A 17,808-nucleotide genomic window follows, 5' to 3' on the forward strand; every position below is an offset into this window, starting at 1 on the left:
CTACATTTTTGTCTGTTTCCACGTCAAATTTCTCTCATTTAGACCTTTCGTTCGGTACTGTTCAGCTAGCACGGCGCTTTGAATGGTTCGCTCTTGCTGATACACACTCGAGTGACCATTTTCCATGCGTCCTTCGATTACAGCCACAACTGTCATCTATGCCCCAAGCCGATTGGACACTTTTCTCCTTTCTAGCGACATTCGATGACCGTCACTTTCCTAGTATCGACGATCAGGCCACTCATGTTACGGAAGTTATCCTTTCAGCAGCGAAACGTTCAATACCTCATACCTCCCCTATGCCCCGGCGCACCCCAGTTCCTTGGTGGAACGGGGCGTGCCGTGACACAATACGTAAGCGGAGACATGCTCTTCGCGTTTTTCGCCACCATCCTACGTTGGCCAACTGTATCCGCTACAAGCAGTTACGCGCGTGATACTGTCGCATCATCCGCGATAGCAAGAAGGCAAGCTGGGACTTCTGTACCAGATCCTTTAACACCTTCACTCCCTCATCGGTAGTTTGAAGTCGAATTCGACAGTTATCCGCCATGTCTAATTTCTCCCCGATCTCTGGGCTCACTGTCGCGTATGATATCTTCGTGGACCCAGACGCAATTTCTAACGTACTGGGTCAACACTTTCCCGAGATTTCGAGCTCTTCAAATTACCCGCCAGCTTTTCTCCCGAAGAAACGAGCAGCGGAAGTACGACCACTTGCTTTCTCCTCTCAAGATAGCGAAAGCTATAATACTGTTTTCTCCGTGCGGGAACTCCAACACGCACTCTCTTCCTCTCGCTCTTCTGCCCCAGGACCGCGTGACATCCACGTCCAAATGTTGCTGCATTTATCATACCGTAGTCTGCGTTACTTCATTCGCCTTTATAATCGAATTTGGCCAGACAGTACTTTTCCCAGAAGATGGTGGGAAGGTATCGTCATTCCTGTTCCGAAATCTGAAAAGGACAAACATCTTCCCTCTAGCTATCGCCCCGTCTCTCTCACGAGTAGTGGATGTAAGATTCTGGAGCGTATTGTGAATTGCCGTTTAGTTTGGTGGCTGGAGCCCTCAACCAAAAGGTTGCCCAATGCGGTTTGTGAAAGCATCGTTCTGCAGTTGACCATCTTTTTGCTCTCTCCACTTATATTACGAACAATTTTCTCAGGAAACGCCAGATGGTAGCGATATTTTTTGATTTGGAGAGAGCATACGATACCTGTTGGAGGACTGGCATCCTCCGCACACTGTTTTCTTGGGTCTTTCGAGGTCGGCTACCCCTTTTTATTCGTGAATTTATGACAGAGCGCACATTTAAGGTGCGGGTTAACACTACTCTCTCCCAAGAAAACGGGGTGCCTCAGGGCTCCGTGCTAGTGTTGTACTGTTTGCGTCGCCATAAATCCGATTATGGATTGTCCCCTTCCCGATGTCTCGGGCTCCCCCTTTGTCGACGATTTTGCGATCTATTATAGCTCTCAACGGACCAGTCTTCTTGAACGACGTCTTCAAGGATGTCTCGATCGCCTCTACTCACGGAGCATCGAAACCGGCTTCCGCTTTTCTTCCAGTAAGAAAAAAAACTGGGTAAATTTTTGGCGTCGTACGGAGTTTCCTCCGTCTTCCCTACATCTAGGCCCTGTCGACCTTCCGTTCGCGGACGTCGCTAAATTCTTGGGAGTTATGTTTGACAGAAAACTGTGCTGGTCTCCCACGCTTCATGTACCTCAACTCCCTCCGTGTTCTAAGTGGTACCTTCTAGGGAGCAGACCGAGTGGTCCTCCTCCGCCTATATCGCGCCTTAGTGCGTTCGAAATTGGACTATGGGAGCATAGTTTACTCCTCTGCACGACCGTCTATTCTTCGGCGTCTCAAATCTGTCCACCTCCGTGAATTGCGTCTAGCGTCTGGAGCTTTTTACACCAGCCCCGTGGAGAGCCTTTATGCTGAGACTGCGGAACCTCCGCTGTCCAATCGGCGAGCTGTCCTTCTGAGTCGTTACGTTGGTCATCTGTCTTCCATGCCTGCTCATCCGGCCCATGCCCTTTTTTCGACGCCTCCTTGGATTTAGGATATGCAGGCCGCCCTTCCTCTCTATTACCACCGGGAGTCCGCTTCCGTCAACTGCTACGTTCTCTTTCCTTCCACTTTCCTAAAACTTTCTTGACAACTGGGAATACGGTGCCACCTTGGCTTCTCCCCCTGACCTGCCTGCTCCGTGACCCTTATCAGTTTCCCAAAGATGGTACCCCCCCCCCCCCCTATAGTTTATCGTCGTTTATTTACTGCTTTATGCGCACAAATGGAGCATGCCACATTTATTTGCACTGACAGCTCAAAATCAACATTTGGTGTTGGGAGTGCCTATATTGTTGGCGACACTACTAATAGATTTCGGCTTCCCGACCAGTGTTCGGTTTTTACTGCGGAGCTTTACGCTGTTCTCCAGGTTGTACAATACATCCGGCGCCATAAGAGGCTACAGTATATTATATGCTTGGATTCGCTCAGCTCTCTCCTCAGCATCCAAGCTCTTTATCCTGTCCACCCTCTGGTCCACCGGACTCAGGACTGCCTACGCTTGCTCCACTTGGGGGGCGTCTCTGTGGCATTCCTCTGGATCCCAGGGCACGTTGGGATCCGCGGAAACGAGGCAGCCGATATAGCGGCAAAGGCTGCAGTCTCTTCTCCCGGGCCCGCTGTTCGCATGGTTCCCTTAGCCGATCTACAGAGCGTTTTACGTCGTCGTGTTGCTCTTTTATGGCACGCACAATGGTCTACATTTTCCGATAATAAATCACGGAAGGTGACACCCCCTTCCCTGTGCTTGGACTTCTTCCTCCCAATCTCGTCGTCGGGAGGATGTAATTTTAACTAGACTCCGCATAGGGCGCTCTCTCTTTAGCCATCGACATCTTTTAGGTGGCGATCCTTCCCCGCTTTGTCTCCACTGCTCTCAACCGTGGACGGTGAGACACCTTTTACTTCAGTGCCCCTATTTTAATCCGCTACGCACCCGTTTACAATTGTCACCTGATATAACTTCCCTTTTAGCAGATGGCACGCGCTCAGCCGATCGCGTCCTCGAATTGATCAGTGTCAGTGAGATGACATCGGTCATTTGAAGCCCCCTTCAATGGTAGTATTTTAGATTTCCTTCTGTTTTTAGTTTCCCTCCTTTTTGAGTTTCGAACCAATTATTGCTGATTTCCCATTCGGTTTTTTACCCTTTCCTAAGCCACAGAACGGGCGCTTATGACCGTAGCAGTTTTGCGCCCAAAAAGCATAACAAAAAAATACGGAAACGCCGTAAGTAAATTGGACGCCAACTTTATAAAGAAATACTTTTTTAATCTATAACCATCAAAATGTACAAACATATGTATCAATATTTTCAGAACGACCACAGAAGGTGCTATGTAAATAAAGGCGAAGAACGGCTGGTGAAAAATTCTCTTTATTTAATTGCAGTAATCTTAAGAAGGAGAAACGAACAATAATTAATTTTAACAGCTGTATCGGAAAATGGTTTTGCAAACAAAAATGTAACGTGTAGAATAAGCAGACAGCTCTCGAATAACACTCTTGTGTGAAAGAGAAAGTTAATCAATTATCCTTCTTGTCGTGTGCAGGGCTCTGTTGGTGCTGCTGGTGCAACTGATGGTGGCGTTCGCTCAAGAGGACGGAGAACTGGATTATGAGTATCGGCTACCCACAAACGTGAAACCCAGCCACTACGAGATTCGCCTGAGGCCGTATTTCGACCCGGTTCTCGACGGCGACAATTTCGCCACTTTCGATGGCCAGGTCATCGTCAAGTTGGATGTGCTAGAGCCTACTGACGAACTTCGTCTGCACAGCCTCGACATGATCATCAACAGCTTCAAGGTCAGTACTCTTGCCTCAATAAGTGAGATAGGTAAGAAAGTTCCATTGTACAAGATGACGTGTAATGCTCTCTGAACACCCTTATGGACAGGTTCCATGACTCTCTAGAGGGTCTCTAACGTTTCCAGTGACCGAGTATTAATAAATAAAAAGTTCGGTTCTTTTGGATGGATGCAACCACTCGAAAAGAAGTACTCGGTTTCTTGTAGCAGTCCAAGGAAGAGTAGATTTCGGCAGTTCGTCGACGCTGATTTAAGAAAAGCATGGAGCACTAGTTGGAATAAATAGCCGTAGCTCGTTGAATCGTTCCTTCATTTACCTGTAGTGATTTAGATAACCCGTGGAAAGAATTCACCCGCATAGCTGGAGTGAGATTTGCTTCGAAATAACGGTGGATAGCCTTACCCTCTCCGTCACCTCGCCCGGCCCTTCGCTCTTGTCTAGTTTTTAAATAAGTGGCTCATCTCATTCTGTACGTACTCATATAACTTCATGTATTTTATCTTCTATATTCGGTCCAAATAGAACACTCATCTGTCTTCATGGATAAAAGTATGTTATAGCATATTCTGGATGTTACACAGAGTGAACATTAATAAAACCGACAAACTGCTGGGGCAGATTTCTGACTGGAAATGGAGGAAAAATGGTCGTATGAACATATGTGCATGCAGTGACAAGAAGTCATCCGGAACACAGTACAGAGCTGCAGCGTATCGACGTCGAAACAGATGTTCAAAGTGGTCTCCATGGGATGCAGTGCACTCGCTCGCACGTCGAATCATGGATTGCCGCACTCTTTAACACATTCCGGCTTCTATCCGAATAGCACCACTGGCGTCGTGAACACACTGTTGAAGAGTCTGCACATCAGGAACTTGTTTAGCATACAAAATGCTTTCCAGATGCTCCCAGAGGTAAAAATCAGTGGGGTTTATGTCCGGTGATCTAGCAGCCCACGCTACAGAGCCTCCGTGTCCTATCCAACGTCGGAGAGGATGATGAGGCTTCGCCGAAATGTAATCCGGAAGTGGGGCGATTCTCCGTCACGCAAAACCAGCATTACCTGTCGTATTGCCAAAGGCACTTTCTCAAGCAGCCCACGCATGAAGTCTAGGTAGGTTTCTCCAGTGAGGTGTTGTGGGATAATAACCGGTCGAGGTTTGTGGTCGCCAAGAATCCCCGCCCACTCATTGATGCTAAACCGATACTGATGAAACCACTCAACCATTACCCGGGGATTGTCTGTAGGCCATAGACGACGATTATGCAGATTGATGAGGCCATTTCTGGTAAGGGCTGCTTCGACGGTACACAGGACTGATGACAGAATCCCATAATTTTGATAGTTGGTGCAAAAACCACCGACAAAATCCTTCTTGTAGAGGGAAATCCGTTGTTGATAATCCTTGCACACATTGTAAGTGATAGGGGTAGTAGCGGTTATCATACTGGATGCACATAATAGTACTTTGGCTTACACCGCGTTTGTGACCACTTACCTGTAGCTTGTACTAGGGTTCGTCGCAATAACCTGTAGAACCCAGTCCTCCAAATCTGGTACACACACAATCAGCCGCCTCCCTGCAAGTTCGTCTTTCTGAGAGGATCAATGATCAGACACAGCAAAAATGGCTTGAAACATTGTGTGATGTAGTTGGGGTCTGTGTGGGTAACTGTTTTGATATAGCCGTGCTGCCTGTCGACCGTTCCCATCTGTTTGAGCGAGCACAACCACCACCGCGGCGTGTTCCCGACATGAATATCGGACCATTCTGCTGCTTACAGTACGATGCGCCAATCACACAACCTGCAACACACAAGGAACACACAAAAGTGGTCAGAGAAACTTTCATTCGTCAGCGCCATTTACTGTGGCAATAATGCATTTTTGGACACATGCTCATTGGACCTTTTTTCCTCGATTTCCACTTAAGAAACGGTACCTGCAATTTGTCGGTTTTATTAATGTTCACCCTGTATTTAAAATTTTGTACCCCTCGTTTCAGCCATCATGCTTAAGTCTGGCAGCTTCACAAAGAATTGAATCTAGTGGGTCATCACCTGTGTAAAGAAATATGTAAATTCGCAGCTGTATGGGTAATTCATACCCGTGTGATAGCATTCACCAGGCGATATGTCTTTCGAATACACGAGACTGAAAGAACTTTCATAAATATTTGACAGACAAGGAAAGTGAAGATGCGTTGATACAGCTAACCTGCACATCCGTTCCTCTAACAAGAACCCAAGAAGAAAGATAAGTTTCTTGTAACCTAGAAAGCATCGTATTCGATCCTACCCACATGGGTGGATCAAGCTGTGAATTGGTAAACTGGTTAACTAAGGTTGATCATGGAGGCGTGAGGGAACATAGAAAAGCTAAAATTTTATTCGATAGCTGAAGTATATCATGTTGTTGTTGTGGTCTTCAGTCCTGAGACTGGTTTGATGCAGCTCTCCATGCTACTCTATCCTGTGCAAGCTTTTTCATCTCCCAGTACCTACTGCAACCTACATCCTTCTGAATCTGCTTAGTGTATTCATCTATTGGTCTCCCTCTACGATTTTTACCCTCCACGCTGCCCTCCAATACTAAATTGATGATCCCTTGATGCCTCAGAACATGTCCTACCAACCGGTCCCTTCTTCTGGTCAAGTTGTGCCACAAACTTCTCCTCTCCCCAATCCTATTCAATACTTCCTCATTAGTTATGTGATCTACCCATCTAATCTTCAGCATTCCTCTGTAGCACCACATTTCGAAAGCTTCTATTCTCTTCTTGTCCAAACTATTTATCGTCCATGTTTCACTTCCATACATGGCTACACTCCATACGAATACTTTCAGAAATGACTTCCTGACACTTAAATCAATACTGGATGTTAACAAATTTCTCTTCTTCAGAAACGCCTTCCTTCCCATTGCCAGCCTACATTTTATATCCTCTCTACTTCGACCATCATCAATTATTTTGCTCTCCAAATAGCAAAACTCCTTTACTACTTTAAGTGCCTCATTTCCTAATCTAATTCCCTCAGCATCACCCGACTTAATTCGACTACATTCCATTATCCTTGTTTTGCTTTTGTTGATGTTCATCTTATATCCTCCTTTCAAGACACTCTCCATTCCATTCAACTGCTCTTCCAAGTCCTTGGCTGTCTCTGACAGAATTACAATGTCATCGGCGAACCTCAAACTTTTTATTTCTTCTCCATGAATTTTAATACCTACCCCGAATTTTTCTTTTGTTTCCTTTACTGCTTGCTCAATATACAGATTGAACAACATCGGGGAGAGGCTACAACCCTGTCTTACTCCCTTCCCAACCACTGCTTCCCTTTTATGTCCCTCGACTCTTATAACTGCCACCTGGTTTCTGTACAAATTGTAAATAGCCTTTCGCTCCCTGTATTTTACCCCTGCCACCTTTAGAATGTGAAAGAGAGTATTCCAGTCAACATTGTCAAAAGCTTTCTCTAAGTCTACAAATGCTAGAAACGTAGGTTTTCCTTTCCTTAATCTTTCTTCTAAGATAAGTCGTAAGGTCAGTATTGCCTCACGTGTTCCAGTGTTTCTACGGAATCCAAACTGATCTTCCCCGAGGTTGGCTTCTACTAGTTTTTCCATTCGTCTCTAAAGAATTCGTGTTAGTATTTTGCAGCTGTGACTTATTAAACTGATAGTTCGGTAATTTTCACATCTGTCAACACCTGCTTTCTTTGGGATTGGAATTATTATATTCTTCTTGAAGTCTGAGGGTATTTCGCCTGTTTCATACATCTTGCTCACCAGATGGTAGAGTTTTGTCAGGACTGGCTCTCCCACGGCCGTCAGTAGTTCCAATGGAATATTGTCTACTCCGGGGGCCTTGTTTCGACTCAGGTCTTTCAGTGCTCTGTCAAACTCTTCACGCAGTATCGTATCTCCCATTTCATCTTCATCTACATCCTCTTCCATTTCCATAATATTGTCCTCAAGTACATCGCCCTTGTATAGACCCTCTATATATTCCTTCCACCTTTCTGCTTTCCCTTCTTTGCTTAGAACTGGGTTTCCATCTGAGCTCTTGATATTCATACAAGTCGTTCTCTTATCTCCAAAGGTCTCTTTAATTTTCCTGTAGGCGGTATCTATCTTACCCCTAGTGAGATAGGCCTCTACATCCTTACGTTTGTCCTCTAGCCATCCCTGCTTAGCCATTTTGCACTTCCTGTCGATCTCATTTTTGAGACGTTTGTATTCCTTTTTGCCTGTTTCACTTACTGCATTTTTATATTTTCTCCTTTCATCAATTAAATTCAATATTTCTTCTGTTACCCAAGGATTTCTACTAGCCCTCGTCTTTTTACCTACTTGATCCTCTGCTGCCTTCACTACTTCATCCCTCAAAGCTACCCATTCTTCTTCTACTGTATTTATTTCCCCCATTCCTGTCAATTGCTCCCTTATGCTCTCCCTGAATCTCTGTACAACCTCTGGTTCTTTTAGTTTATCCAGGTCCCATCTCCTTAAATTCCCACCTTTTTGCAGTTTCTTCAGTTTTAATCTACAGGTCATAACCAATAGATTGTGGTCAGAGTCCACATCTGCCCCTGGAAATGTCTTACAATTTAAAACCTGGTTCCTAAATCTCTGTCTTACCATTATATAATCTATCTGATACCTTTTAGTATCTCCAGGGTTCTTCCATGTATACAACCTTCTTTCATGATTCTTAAACCAAGTGTTAGTTATGATTATGTTGTGCTCTGTGCAAAATTCTACCAGGCGGCTTCCTCTTTCATTTCTGTCCCCCAATCCATATTCACCTACTATGTTTCCTTCTCTCCCTTTTCCTACACTCGAATTCCAGTCACCCATGACTATTAAATTTTCGTCTCCCTTCACAATCTGAATAATTTCTTTTATTTCATCATACATTTCTTCAATTTCTTCGTCATCTGCAGAGCTAGTTGGCATATAAACTTGTACTACTGTAGTAGGTGTGGGCTTCGTGTCTATCTTGGCCACAATAATGCGTTCACTATGCTGTTTGTAGTAGCTTACCCGCATTCCTATTTTCCTATTCATTATTAAACCTACTCCTGAATTACCCCTATTTGATTTTGTGTTTATAACCCTGTAGTCACCTGACCAGAAGTCTTGTTCCTCCTGCCACCGAACTTCACTAATTCCCACTATATCTAACTTCAACCTATCCATTTCCCTTTTTAAATTTTCTAACCTACCTGCCCGATTAAGGGATCTGACATTCCACGCTCCTATCCGTAGAACGCCAGTTTTTTTTCTCCTGATAACGACATCCTCTTGAGTAGTCCCCGCCTGGAGATCCGAATGGGGGACTATTTTACCTCCGGAATATTTTACCCAAGAGGACGCCATCATCATGTAATCATACAGTAAAGCTGCATGCCCTCGGGAAAAATTACGGCTCTAGTTTCCCCTTGCTTTCAGCCGTTCGCAGTACCAGCACAGCAAGGCCGTTTTGGTTATTGTTACAAGGCCAGATCAGTCAATCATCCAGACTGTTGCCCTTGCAACTACTGAAAAGGCTGCTGCCCCTCTTCAGGAACCACACGTTTGTCTGGCCTCTCAACAGATACCCCTCCGTTGTGGTTGCACCTACGGTACGGCTATCTGTATCGCTGAAGCACGCAAGCCTCCCCACCAACGGCAAGGTCCATGGTTCATGGGGGGGGGGGGAAGTATATCATACGCTGAAGATTTACATGTACTTAACAAATAAATGTCATGCACTGAAAACAGTGGAATAGGTTAACTAGCATTTCTAATCAAGTTTCACGGGTTAACAAAGAAATCGAAGGTCAGTAAATTAATGTCTCTTGGCGTTTAGCAAGAACAAATGTGTGTCGAGATGCACTAGAGAAAGAGACAGAGAGAGAGAATTGCTAGTAATGAGTAACAAGCGTCAGTGGATCAGCTGCCGAAACACTTGCAAGGAAGTGCACCTGAAAAACAGTGAAACTGATGCAGTACTATTTAGTAGTTAAGAATGCTGGCTAACACCGGAAATTGACAGCAATGAGATTCTTGTGTTAACCATAAGTGTGTGTCGAAAGAACAGACTAGTGAGAAATGAATGTGATGTATTTGTCAAAGTAGACAACAAACTAAAATTCACCAAGAAAGAAACTGGAAGATTCACTGTCAATGGAGGACGAAAACTTAAAATTGTATCTTTTTATCGACCGCCAGACTCACCTCTAGATGTAACCGAAAACTTTGGAAAAAATATCAGTTCGCCCCTACGTATGATCTCCAACCATACTTCCATAATTGGAGGAGGCTAAAATCATACAATAATCGATCTGAATAGTTTCAGTTTTGTAAGAGATGGGCATGGCAAGACATCCTACGCAATATTATTACAATAAATCTCTAAAAATAACTAGAACATATAGTCCGGAAACTTACTCAATGCAAATGCAACGTGCGTCTTGAAAGTTCGGTGAATGGTCTCAGAAAATAAATAAAACAAGAGCTACAAAGAAAATACACTGATAAGCCAAAACATTACGTCCACTGCCCACCACGACGTTGGATGCTGCCAGGTGGCGTTGCGGGCATGTGACGCGGTAACAAAAATATGTAAGCGTAGCAGACACAGACGGGGGATCACCCTAGCGAAGATATGGGCTGAAAATCGGGAAATCCACTGAGATAAGCGACTTTGACAGAGGACAGATTATTATTACCCAGAGCCTGAGAACGAATATCTAGAAAACGGCGAAGCTGGTTCTATGTTCGTCTTGAGCACCTATGGAAAGAGAGAGCAGCACAGTGAAACTACCACTAGGCACTATGGTTGGATGTCCACGAATCTTCACAGAAGGTGGGGTTCGGAGGCTTGTTTGCTCTGTAAAGTTGGATCTGTGGCATCTTTGCCGAAAGAGAACAATGCTGGTGCACACAGAAGTGTTTCGGAGCACACCGTTCGTCGTACATTCTTGAAGGTAGAGCTCCGCAGTAGACCATCCCTACGTGTTCACATGTTGACCCAACGACATCGTCAGTTACGATTGCAGTGGGCACGGGATCATGGGGATTTGACCGTCGATCAATGGAAACGTGTCGGCTCTCCGGGTAACTCACATTTTTGCTACACTCGGTCGATGGTTGTCTCCACAAACGACATCATCGAGGTGACCGGCGGCTCGAAACGTGCACCGCGCCACGGACGCAGGCTGGTGGAAACAGTATTATGCTATGGGAGACATGCTCCTGTGCTTACGTGGGACCTGTGGTAGTAATCGAAGACACGCAGACAGCTGGTAACCACCTGGATCCCTTCATGCTTGATGTCTCCCCGAAGGCGATGTCATCATTAAGCAGTATAATTGTCCATATCTCGGAGCCAGAACTGCGCTACAGTGGTTTGAGGAACATTATGGTGAACTCACGTTTATGTCTCTGCTACTAAATTCGCCAGATGTAAATCTTATGAACGCACGTGGATCACTATAGGGCGCTATCACCGCGCACGCAATTTAGCGGCCAGTTATTTACGCGAATTACATGAGCTGTGCGTAGACATCTAATGCCCCATACCTCCACAAACCTACCACCAACTGTCAGACCAGCCGCACGGTCTGGGGCGCCTTGTCACGGTCCGTGCGGCTCCACCCGTCGAAGGTTCGAGTCCTTCCTCGGGCATTGGTGTGTGTGTTGTCCTTAGCATAACTTAGTTTAAGTTAGATTAAGTAGTGTGTAGGCTTAGGGACCGATGGCCTAAGTAGTTTGGTCCCATAAGACCTTACCACAACAAATTCCAAAATTCCAAACTGTCAGACCCCAGATACGCAGAATAAGTAATGTATTTCGTTCAAAATACGGACAAACAGGCTATTAAGCAGGTGGTCATAATGTTTTGGCTCATTAGTGTACCTTAACCATTAGGTACATCACATCTCTGCCATGGCATGTAAAGCTGTTGGAAACCGTCAGTAAACGATTCGCATGGAATCGCTCGAAGCACCCTGATCACGCCTTGTTGGATATCCGTATCATTGCAGGAAATGAGAAGTGCTTCTACCAATACCATCCGGAGGCCAAGCGACAGCCAGTGGCACAGTATTCATCGTCTTCCCTGCCTCCCAAAAATGTCGACTGGTAAAATTAAAGATTGATACGAGTTTGAGCGCCTCTTTCGACAGAAAGGGCTTGATCCATCATGTGTTTCTACCGAGGGAGACGGGGAAGGCTATCAACACGTAGCCACTGACTGTCGCTTGGTCTGCGGATCGTTTTGGCAGCACCTGGTCTCATTTCCTGTAATGATGCACATAGCCAACAACGTTTGACCACGGTGCTTCGAACGATTCCGCAAGAAACGCTTGCCGACTGTTCCCTACAGCTTTACAACCGATGGGAGAAGTGTGTCGTAGCTAATCGCAATTGCTTTGAAGGCCAGTAAAGTATTTTGTTTCCATCTCGTGTTCCCTTTATTTTCTGAGACCATTCACGTAATTTTTCCAGACGCACCTTGTATATTAAACCTGGTGTCAACAAATACACCTGACCTCTTTGAGACTGTCCTCACTGAAACTGGTATCAGTGACCATGCGACAGTTTTAGTAACAATGATAACTAAAGTTCTAAGGGCAGCTAACATAACGAGAATATTTATATGTTCAGAAAGGTAGATAAAGACGTAATCGTGCTCTACCTCAAACTGAAACTCAGAATTGTTACGTCTAGGCAGGATCATGTGGAAGAATTGGCCCTCAAGTTTGAAAGATCGGTTGACTGTGCATTGGACAGATATGTATCTAGTATAACAGTTCGTGATGGAAGGAACCCTCCTAGAAATACAGTCGCTGTAAAAAGAAAAAAAAAACTTCTTGAGAAACGATGACTACTGTATAACAGGTGCGAAACAAATAATTGGTAGAGAAATGACGAATGAAATTCGTTTGGCTATCTAGAGAGCAATGCGTAAAGCCCAAATTACTATAGTAGCAGACACTTACCGAAAGGTATGTTATGAAACCAAAAGAAATTCTGGTCATATGTAAAAGCTGTCTGTGGCAGCAAAGTTAGTATCCAGAAAATCATGGAACTGAAACTGAGGGTAAAAAATCAAAACAAGAAATAATTATCTCCGTCTTCAAATGTTAATTCACTAAAGAAGATTTGTGCACCATCTATCCAGAAAGTTCGGAGACTGGTTTTATTCCTGGAGTATAAGCGACGTCAGCGCAGTTACTATGGTGTCAGCTTGAACTAACAACTGCCAGCAAAATGATGGGTTGTTTATTCGACCAGTCAGTTGTTAGCAGCCAGTGTTAAAGCGTGTGTCAACATTGTATTTTCACAAATCGCAGTAGAGCAACGAGCAGTGATTCGATTTCACGTTTTAATCGGTAAAACGACCACGGATACATCTGAGTACATGAGAAAAGGCTTACGGCGATATTTATTTAAATCTTCAGTGGTTGAAACATGTTAAAGGAGACCAGGTGTCGCTCGAGGGCAACGAGAGATCAGGGCTGCACACATTGAGAAAATTCACGATCTTTTGGAAGCTGACCGGTATCGCTCATGCAGAGCTACCGCGGAATAACCAAATATATCTAAATAAAGTGTTCAAGACAGTCTCTGGAGTGTTTTGAAGACGAGAAAAGCGTGTGCAAAGATTGTTCCGCATACCTTGACTCCCCAACAAAAACGTCGCGAGGATGCCTGTCGCTACTTGACTGAACTGAAAACACAGACAGTTCTCTTCTGAAAATAATGTTCACAGGTGACTAGACTTGGTGTTATCAACATAAACCTAACACAAAACGACAAAAGCAGAATGGGTTTCTGACGGTTCACCGAGAGCGAAGAAGGTGCGAATGACGAAATCGAAAGTGAAGACAATGCTCATTGCCTTTTCTGATGCTTATGGCACTACCAAAAAAAAAAAAAAAAAAAAAAAAAAAAATCCCACCGACTCCACTTTAAATTCCCAATATTATCTAGGTGTCATGGATTATTTGTCTCTTATTTTTATCTGCTGTACTCAACAAACTAAAACATAAACGCCATTTAGTGTGCATTGTATTAATAAAAATTGCGCGGTCTTGCCACTCGTTGCTTATAGGGTGCCTAAAGGATGTTGCATTGCCTAAAGGATGTTGCATTCTCGGAATGCTATACAACAATTCAAACAAATAACATTAGTAGTTTTATTTCTAGAAAGCAGTTGACAATACTTAACTTTGAGATTCACAAGTGGTAGTCGCAAACGAGGAGCAACTTGTAATATAATTTAGAGTCCTTGATGTGTGAAATGTTCAAGTAAGTTGACACACGTCACTGATAACTAACGTCCGCGATCCGGTGCCGGTCTGCGCCCCGAGGCTGGCAGGACCGGCGCTTATATTTACTTCTTCCAGGTGTCGCTCTTGGCGCGGCGCGTTCTAATTCCGTGCACCATCGGCCGGCGTTTCCTCACCGCTTTTTCTGTTCTCCCGCTCCGCATCTTCGTTCCGGCGCTTGTGTTTACGCCAGAACAAAAATGAATCGCATCTCATCTACATCTACATAAACACTCCACAAGCCACCGTATGGTCCGTGGCTGAGTGTAACCTGTACCACTACTAGTCATTTTGTTTCCTGTTCCACTCGCAAATGAAGCGTGGGAGAAACGACTGTCAGTATACCGCCGTATGAGCCGTAATCCCTCTAATTTTATCTTCATGGTCCTTACGCGAAATGTACGTTGGCTGCAGTAGAATCGTTCTGCAGTCAGCCTCAAATGCTGGTTCTCTAAATTATCTAAATAGTGCTCATCGAAAAGAACGTCGCCTTCCATCCAGTAATTCCTTTTTGAGTTCCAGAAGCATCTCCGTAATACTTGCGTGTTATTCGAACGGTAACAAATCTAGCATCCCGCATATGAATTGCGTCGATGTATTTCTTCAATATGACCTGGTACGGATCCCAAATACTCTAAAGCACACTCTCAGACACACACATCGTTATAGTAACGGGGTACAAGAAAGGAACTCCATCGAGAATGCGGTGGTATATGATCAGGCTAAAGAAGATACATGCATCAAAAAAAGTTTTGCATCACTCCGGTTCCCAGAACTCCTGAAGATAGACGTTGACTGTGAATATTGTATCATAGAGACGCTCCCGTTCACTGTGCAGAGATGTCACTAAACCCGCCCAAAGACGTAAAAACCATGCATGAGCAGCGCTTATTGGACGGAGGGGATCCTACAGCCGATCAGTTCAGTCATATGACCAGGAAGGAGGTACACGGCTCGTGTTGTCTGTAGTTCAACCATGCCTAGACGGTCAATACCCCGGTTCGGTTACGTACGCATTGTTACTTTGTGCCAGGAAGTGCTCTCAAAAAGGGGAGTGTCCAGGCGTCTCGGAGGGAATCAAAGCGATTTTGTTCGGACATGGAGGAGATACAGAGAGAAAGGAACTGTAGATGACACGCCTCGGTCAGGCCGCCCAAGGGCTACTACTGCAGTGGATGACCACCACCTACCGATTACGGCTTGGAGGTACCCTGACAGCAACGCCACCATGTTGAATAATGCTTTTCGTGCAGTCACAGGACGTAGTGTTACGACTCAAACTGTGCGCAATAGTCTGCATGGTGCGCAGCTTCACTCTCGACGTCCATGGCGAGGTCCATCTTTGCAACCACGACACCAAGCAGCGCGGTATAGATGGGCCCAACAACATGCTGAATGAATGGACCGCTCAGGATTGGCATCACGTTTTCTTCACCGATGAGTCTCGCATATGCCTTCAACCAGACAATCGTGGGAGACGTTTTTGGAGGCAACACCTATCAGGCTGAACGTCTTAGACACACTGTCCAGTCTGGAACCGCGCGACCGCTACGGTCGCAGGTTCGAATCCTGCCTCGGGCATGGATGTGTGTGATGTCCTTAGGTTAGTTAGGTTTAAGTAGTTCTAAGTTCTAGAGGACTGATGACCCCAGATGTTAAGTCCCATAGTGCTCAGAGCCATTTGAACCATTTTGAAGGTATTGGTGTTTACAGCAGTCTTGACCACCATCTCTGAAGGTCTCGCTGTATTGTGGTACAACATGCAATATGTCGTTTTCATAAGCAATAAAAAAGGCGGAAATGATGTTTATGTTGAGCTGTATTCCAATTTTCTGTACAGGTTCCGGAACTCTCGGAACCGAGGTGATGCAAAACTTTTTTTGATGTGTGTATAAAGAAAAGCAATCGTGCGTACCCTGGGCAAAGTCAGAAAATGAAAAATCTGATGGCTGTTCCTTTCATGCCAGAAACATCAAAATCTTAGCCCGTTTCAGGGCCATAGTTAACCGTTGTATCTGGTAACACAGAAGGAATAATTGCAGACAAAGAAGAGCTGCTACCAGATCTACGCAGTCAACACTAGAGCCAGGTACAGTGCATACAGAAGACACACAGAAGCTGCGACATGAGCAGATCGCCGGCCGGAGAGGCCGAGCGGTTCTAGGCGCTACAGTCTGGAACTGCGCGAGCGCTACGGTCGCAGGTTCGAATCCTGCCTCGGGCATGGATGTGTGTTAGGTTAGTTAGGTTTAAGTAGTTCTAAGTTCTAGGGGACTGATGACCTTAGAAGTTAAGTCCCATAGTGCTCAGAGCCATTTTTTTTTTTTTTTTTTTTTGAGCAGACCAAAAATAAACGGAATGTGCCTCACCATTTAAAGACAGCATAATAAATATGGAAGTACTAATTTTATTCATCCGGACATTCAGATGCTATCCACAGCATTTACCGAGAAAAATGATATCGAAATTCTCACACTAGAAACAGGAGATTGTGCCATTTCATCCCTTTACAAATCACCAAAGAATTTATGGTTAATAAACTGTCCAATTTTCATAATAAAAGAGTGCACAATGTGATTGGTGATTTCGACACCCATAGTAATGTTTGGGGCTCTGATCATGAAGATGAGAATGGGGCGGCAGTACAAGAATGGGCAGAACTGAATCAGTTGCATTGAATCCATGATGGAAAAATTACTAGCATCATTCAACAGCGGCAGGTGGAAGCGAGGCTATAATCCTGACCTCATATTTATTAGTTACAGTATTAGCCAACAATGCGTAAAATCTGTCGGTCCCCCATTTCCCAGCTCACAGCGTAGACCAATAATCTGTGAAATATTTTTTGCTGTTAGATCTCGCAAAGCACCTTTTTGAAGAACTTTTTATTTTAGAAAAGCTGATTGGTCGAGATTTGCAGAGTTGATCGACGTCGAAGTAACTTCTATAGAACCAGCACCACTGCTGTAATGAGCTGCTCCAGAATGTCAATTCCTCATGGTTGTCGAACATCTTACATTCCTGAAGCCACCCTACTCACAGAATACAGAGTGAATCAACTGTGGAAGCAGGACACAAACTCATTACTTCTATGAGAGAGATAAAAGGGGATCAATGGACTGAAACCATCGAAAACTTGGATGTAAAAAGAGATAGTCATAAAGCTTGGAAACTCCTGAAACATCTAAGTCATTATCCATCTACGACAGCTGTACACCATAACATAACAGCCAATAAAATGGCAAATCAGTTACTGCTGAAAGGGAAGGCAACCCACAAATCCAAAAAGCCAAAATTGCAAAGAGAAGAGCAAGAGGAGAACAATCTGCTTACATCATCATCCAGCATGGAAGAATTAGATAAGGCTATTAAACAAAGTAAGAACGGAAAATCAACTGGCCTAGATGATATACGAACAGAGCAAATTAAGGACTTTGGGATAACAACAAAGAAATAGATTCCGGAGCTCTTTAACAACTGTGTGAGCAGATATCACATCCCAAAGATATGGTGGAAGAGCCGAGTGATTGCTTTGCTGAAACCTGGCACAGAAGGGAACGATCCAAAGAATTTTAGACCAATTTCATTATTC

At 44.5% G+C, this 17,808-nt stretch overlaps 1 protein-coding gene across 1 annotated transcript in view; it reads left to right on the forward strand.

Annotated features, from left to right (window-relative positions):
* The window catches only part of LOC126470948 (aminopeptidase N-like), a 536,862-nt gene that overhangs the window by 223,828 nt on the left and 295,226 nt on the right, over positions 1-17,808 (forward strand). The window contains exon 3 of the mRNA XM_050098998.1: positions 3,632-3,887. Within this exon, the coding sequence (XP_049954955.1) occupies positions 3,632-3,887 (256 nt within the window). The remainder of the gene's footprint in view (positions 1-3,631; positions 3,888-17,808) is intronic.

The sequence above is a fragment of the Schistocerca serialis genome, chromosome 3 (genome assembly GCF_023864345.2).
Source record: "Schistocerca serialis cubense isolate TAMUIC-IGC-003099 chromosome 3, iqSchSeri2.2, whole genome shotgun sequence".
Lineage (NCBI taxonomy): Eukaryota > Metazoa > Arthropoda > Insecta > Orthoptera > Acrididae > Schistocerca > Schistocerca serialis.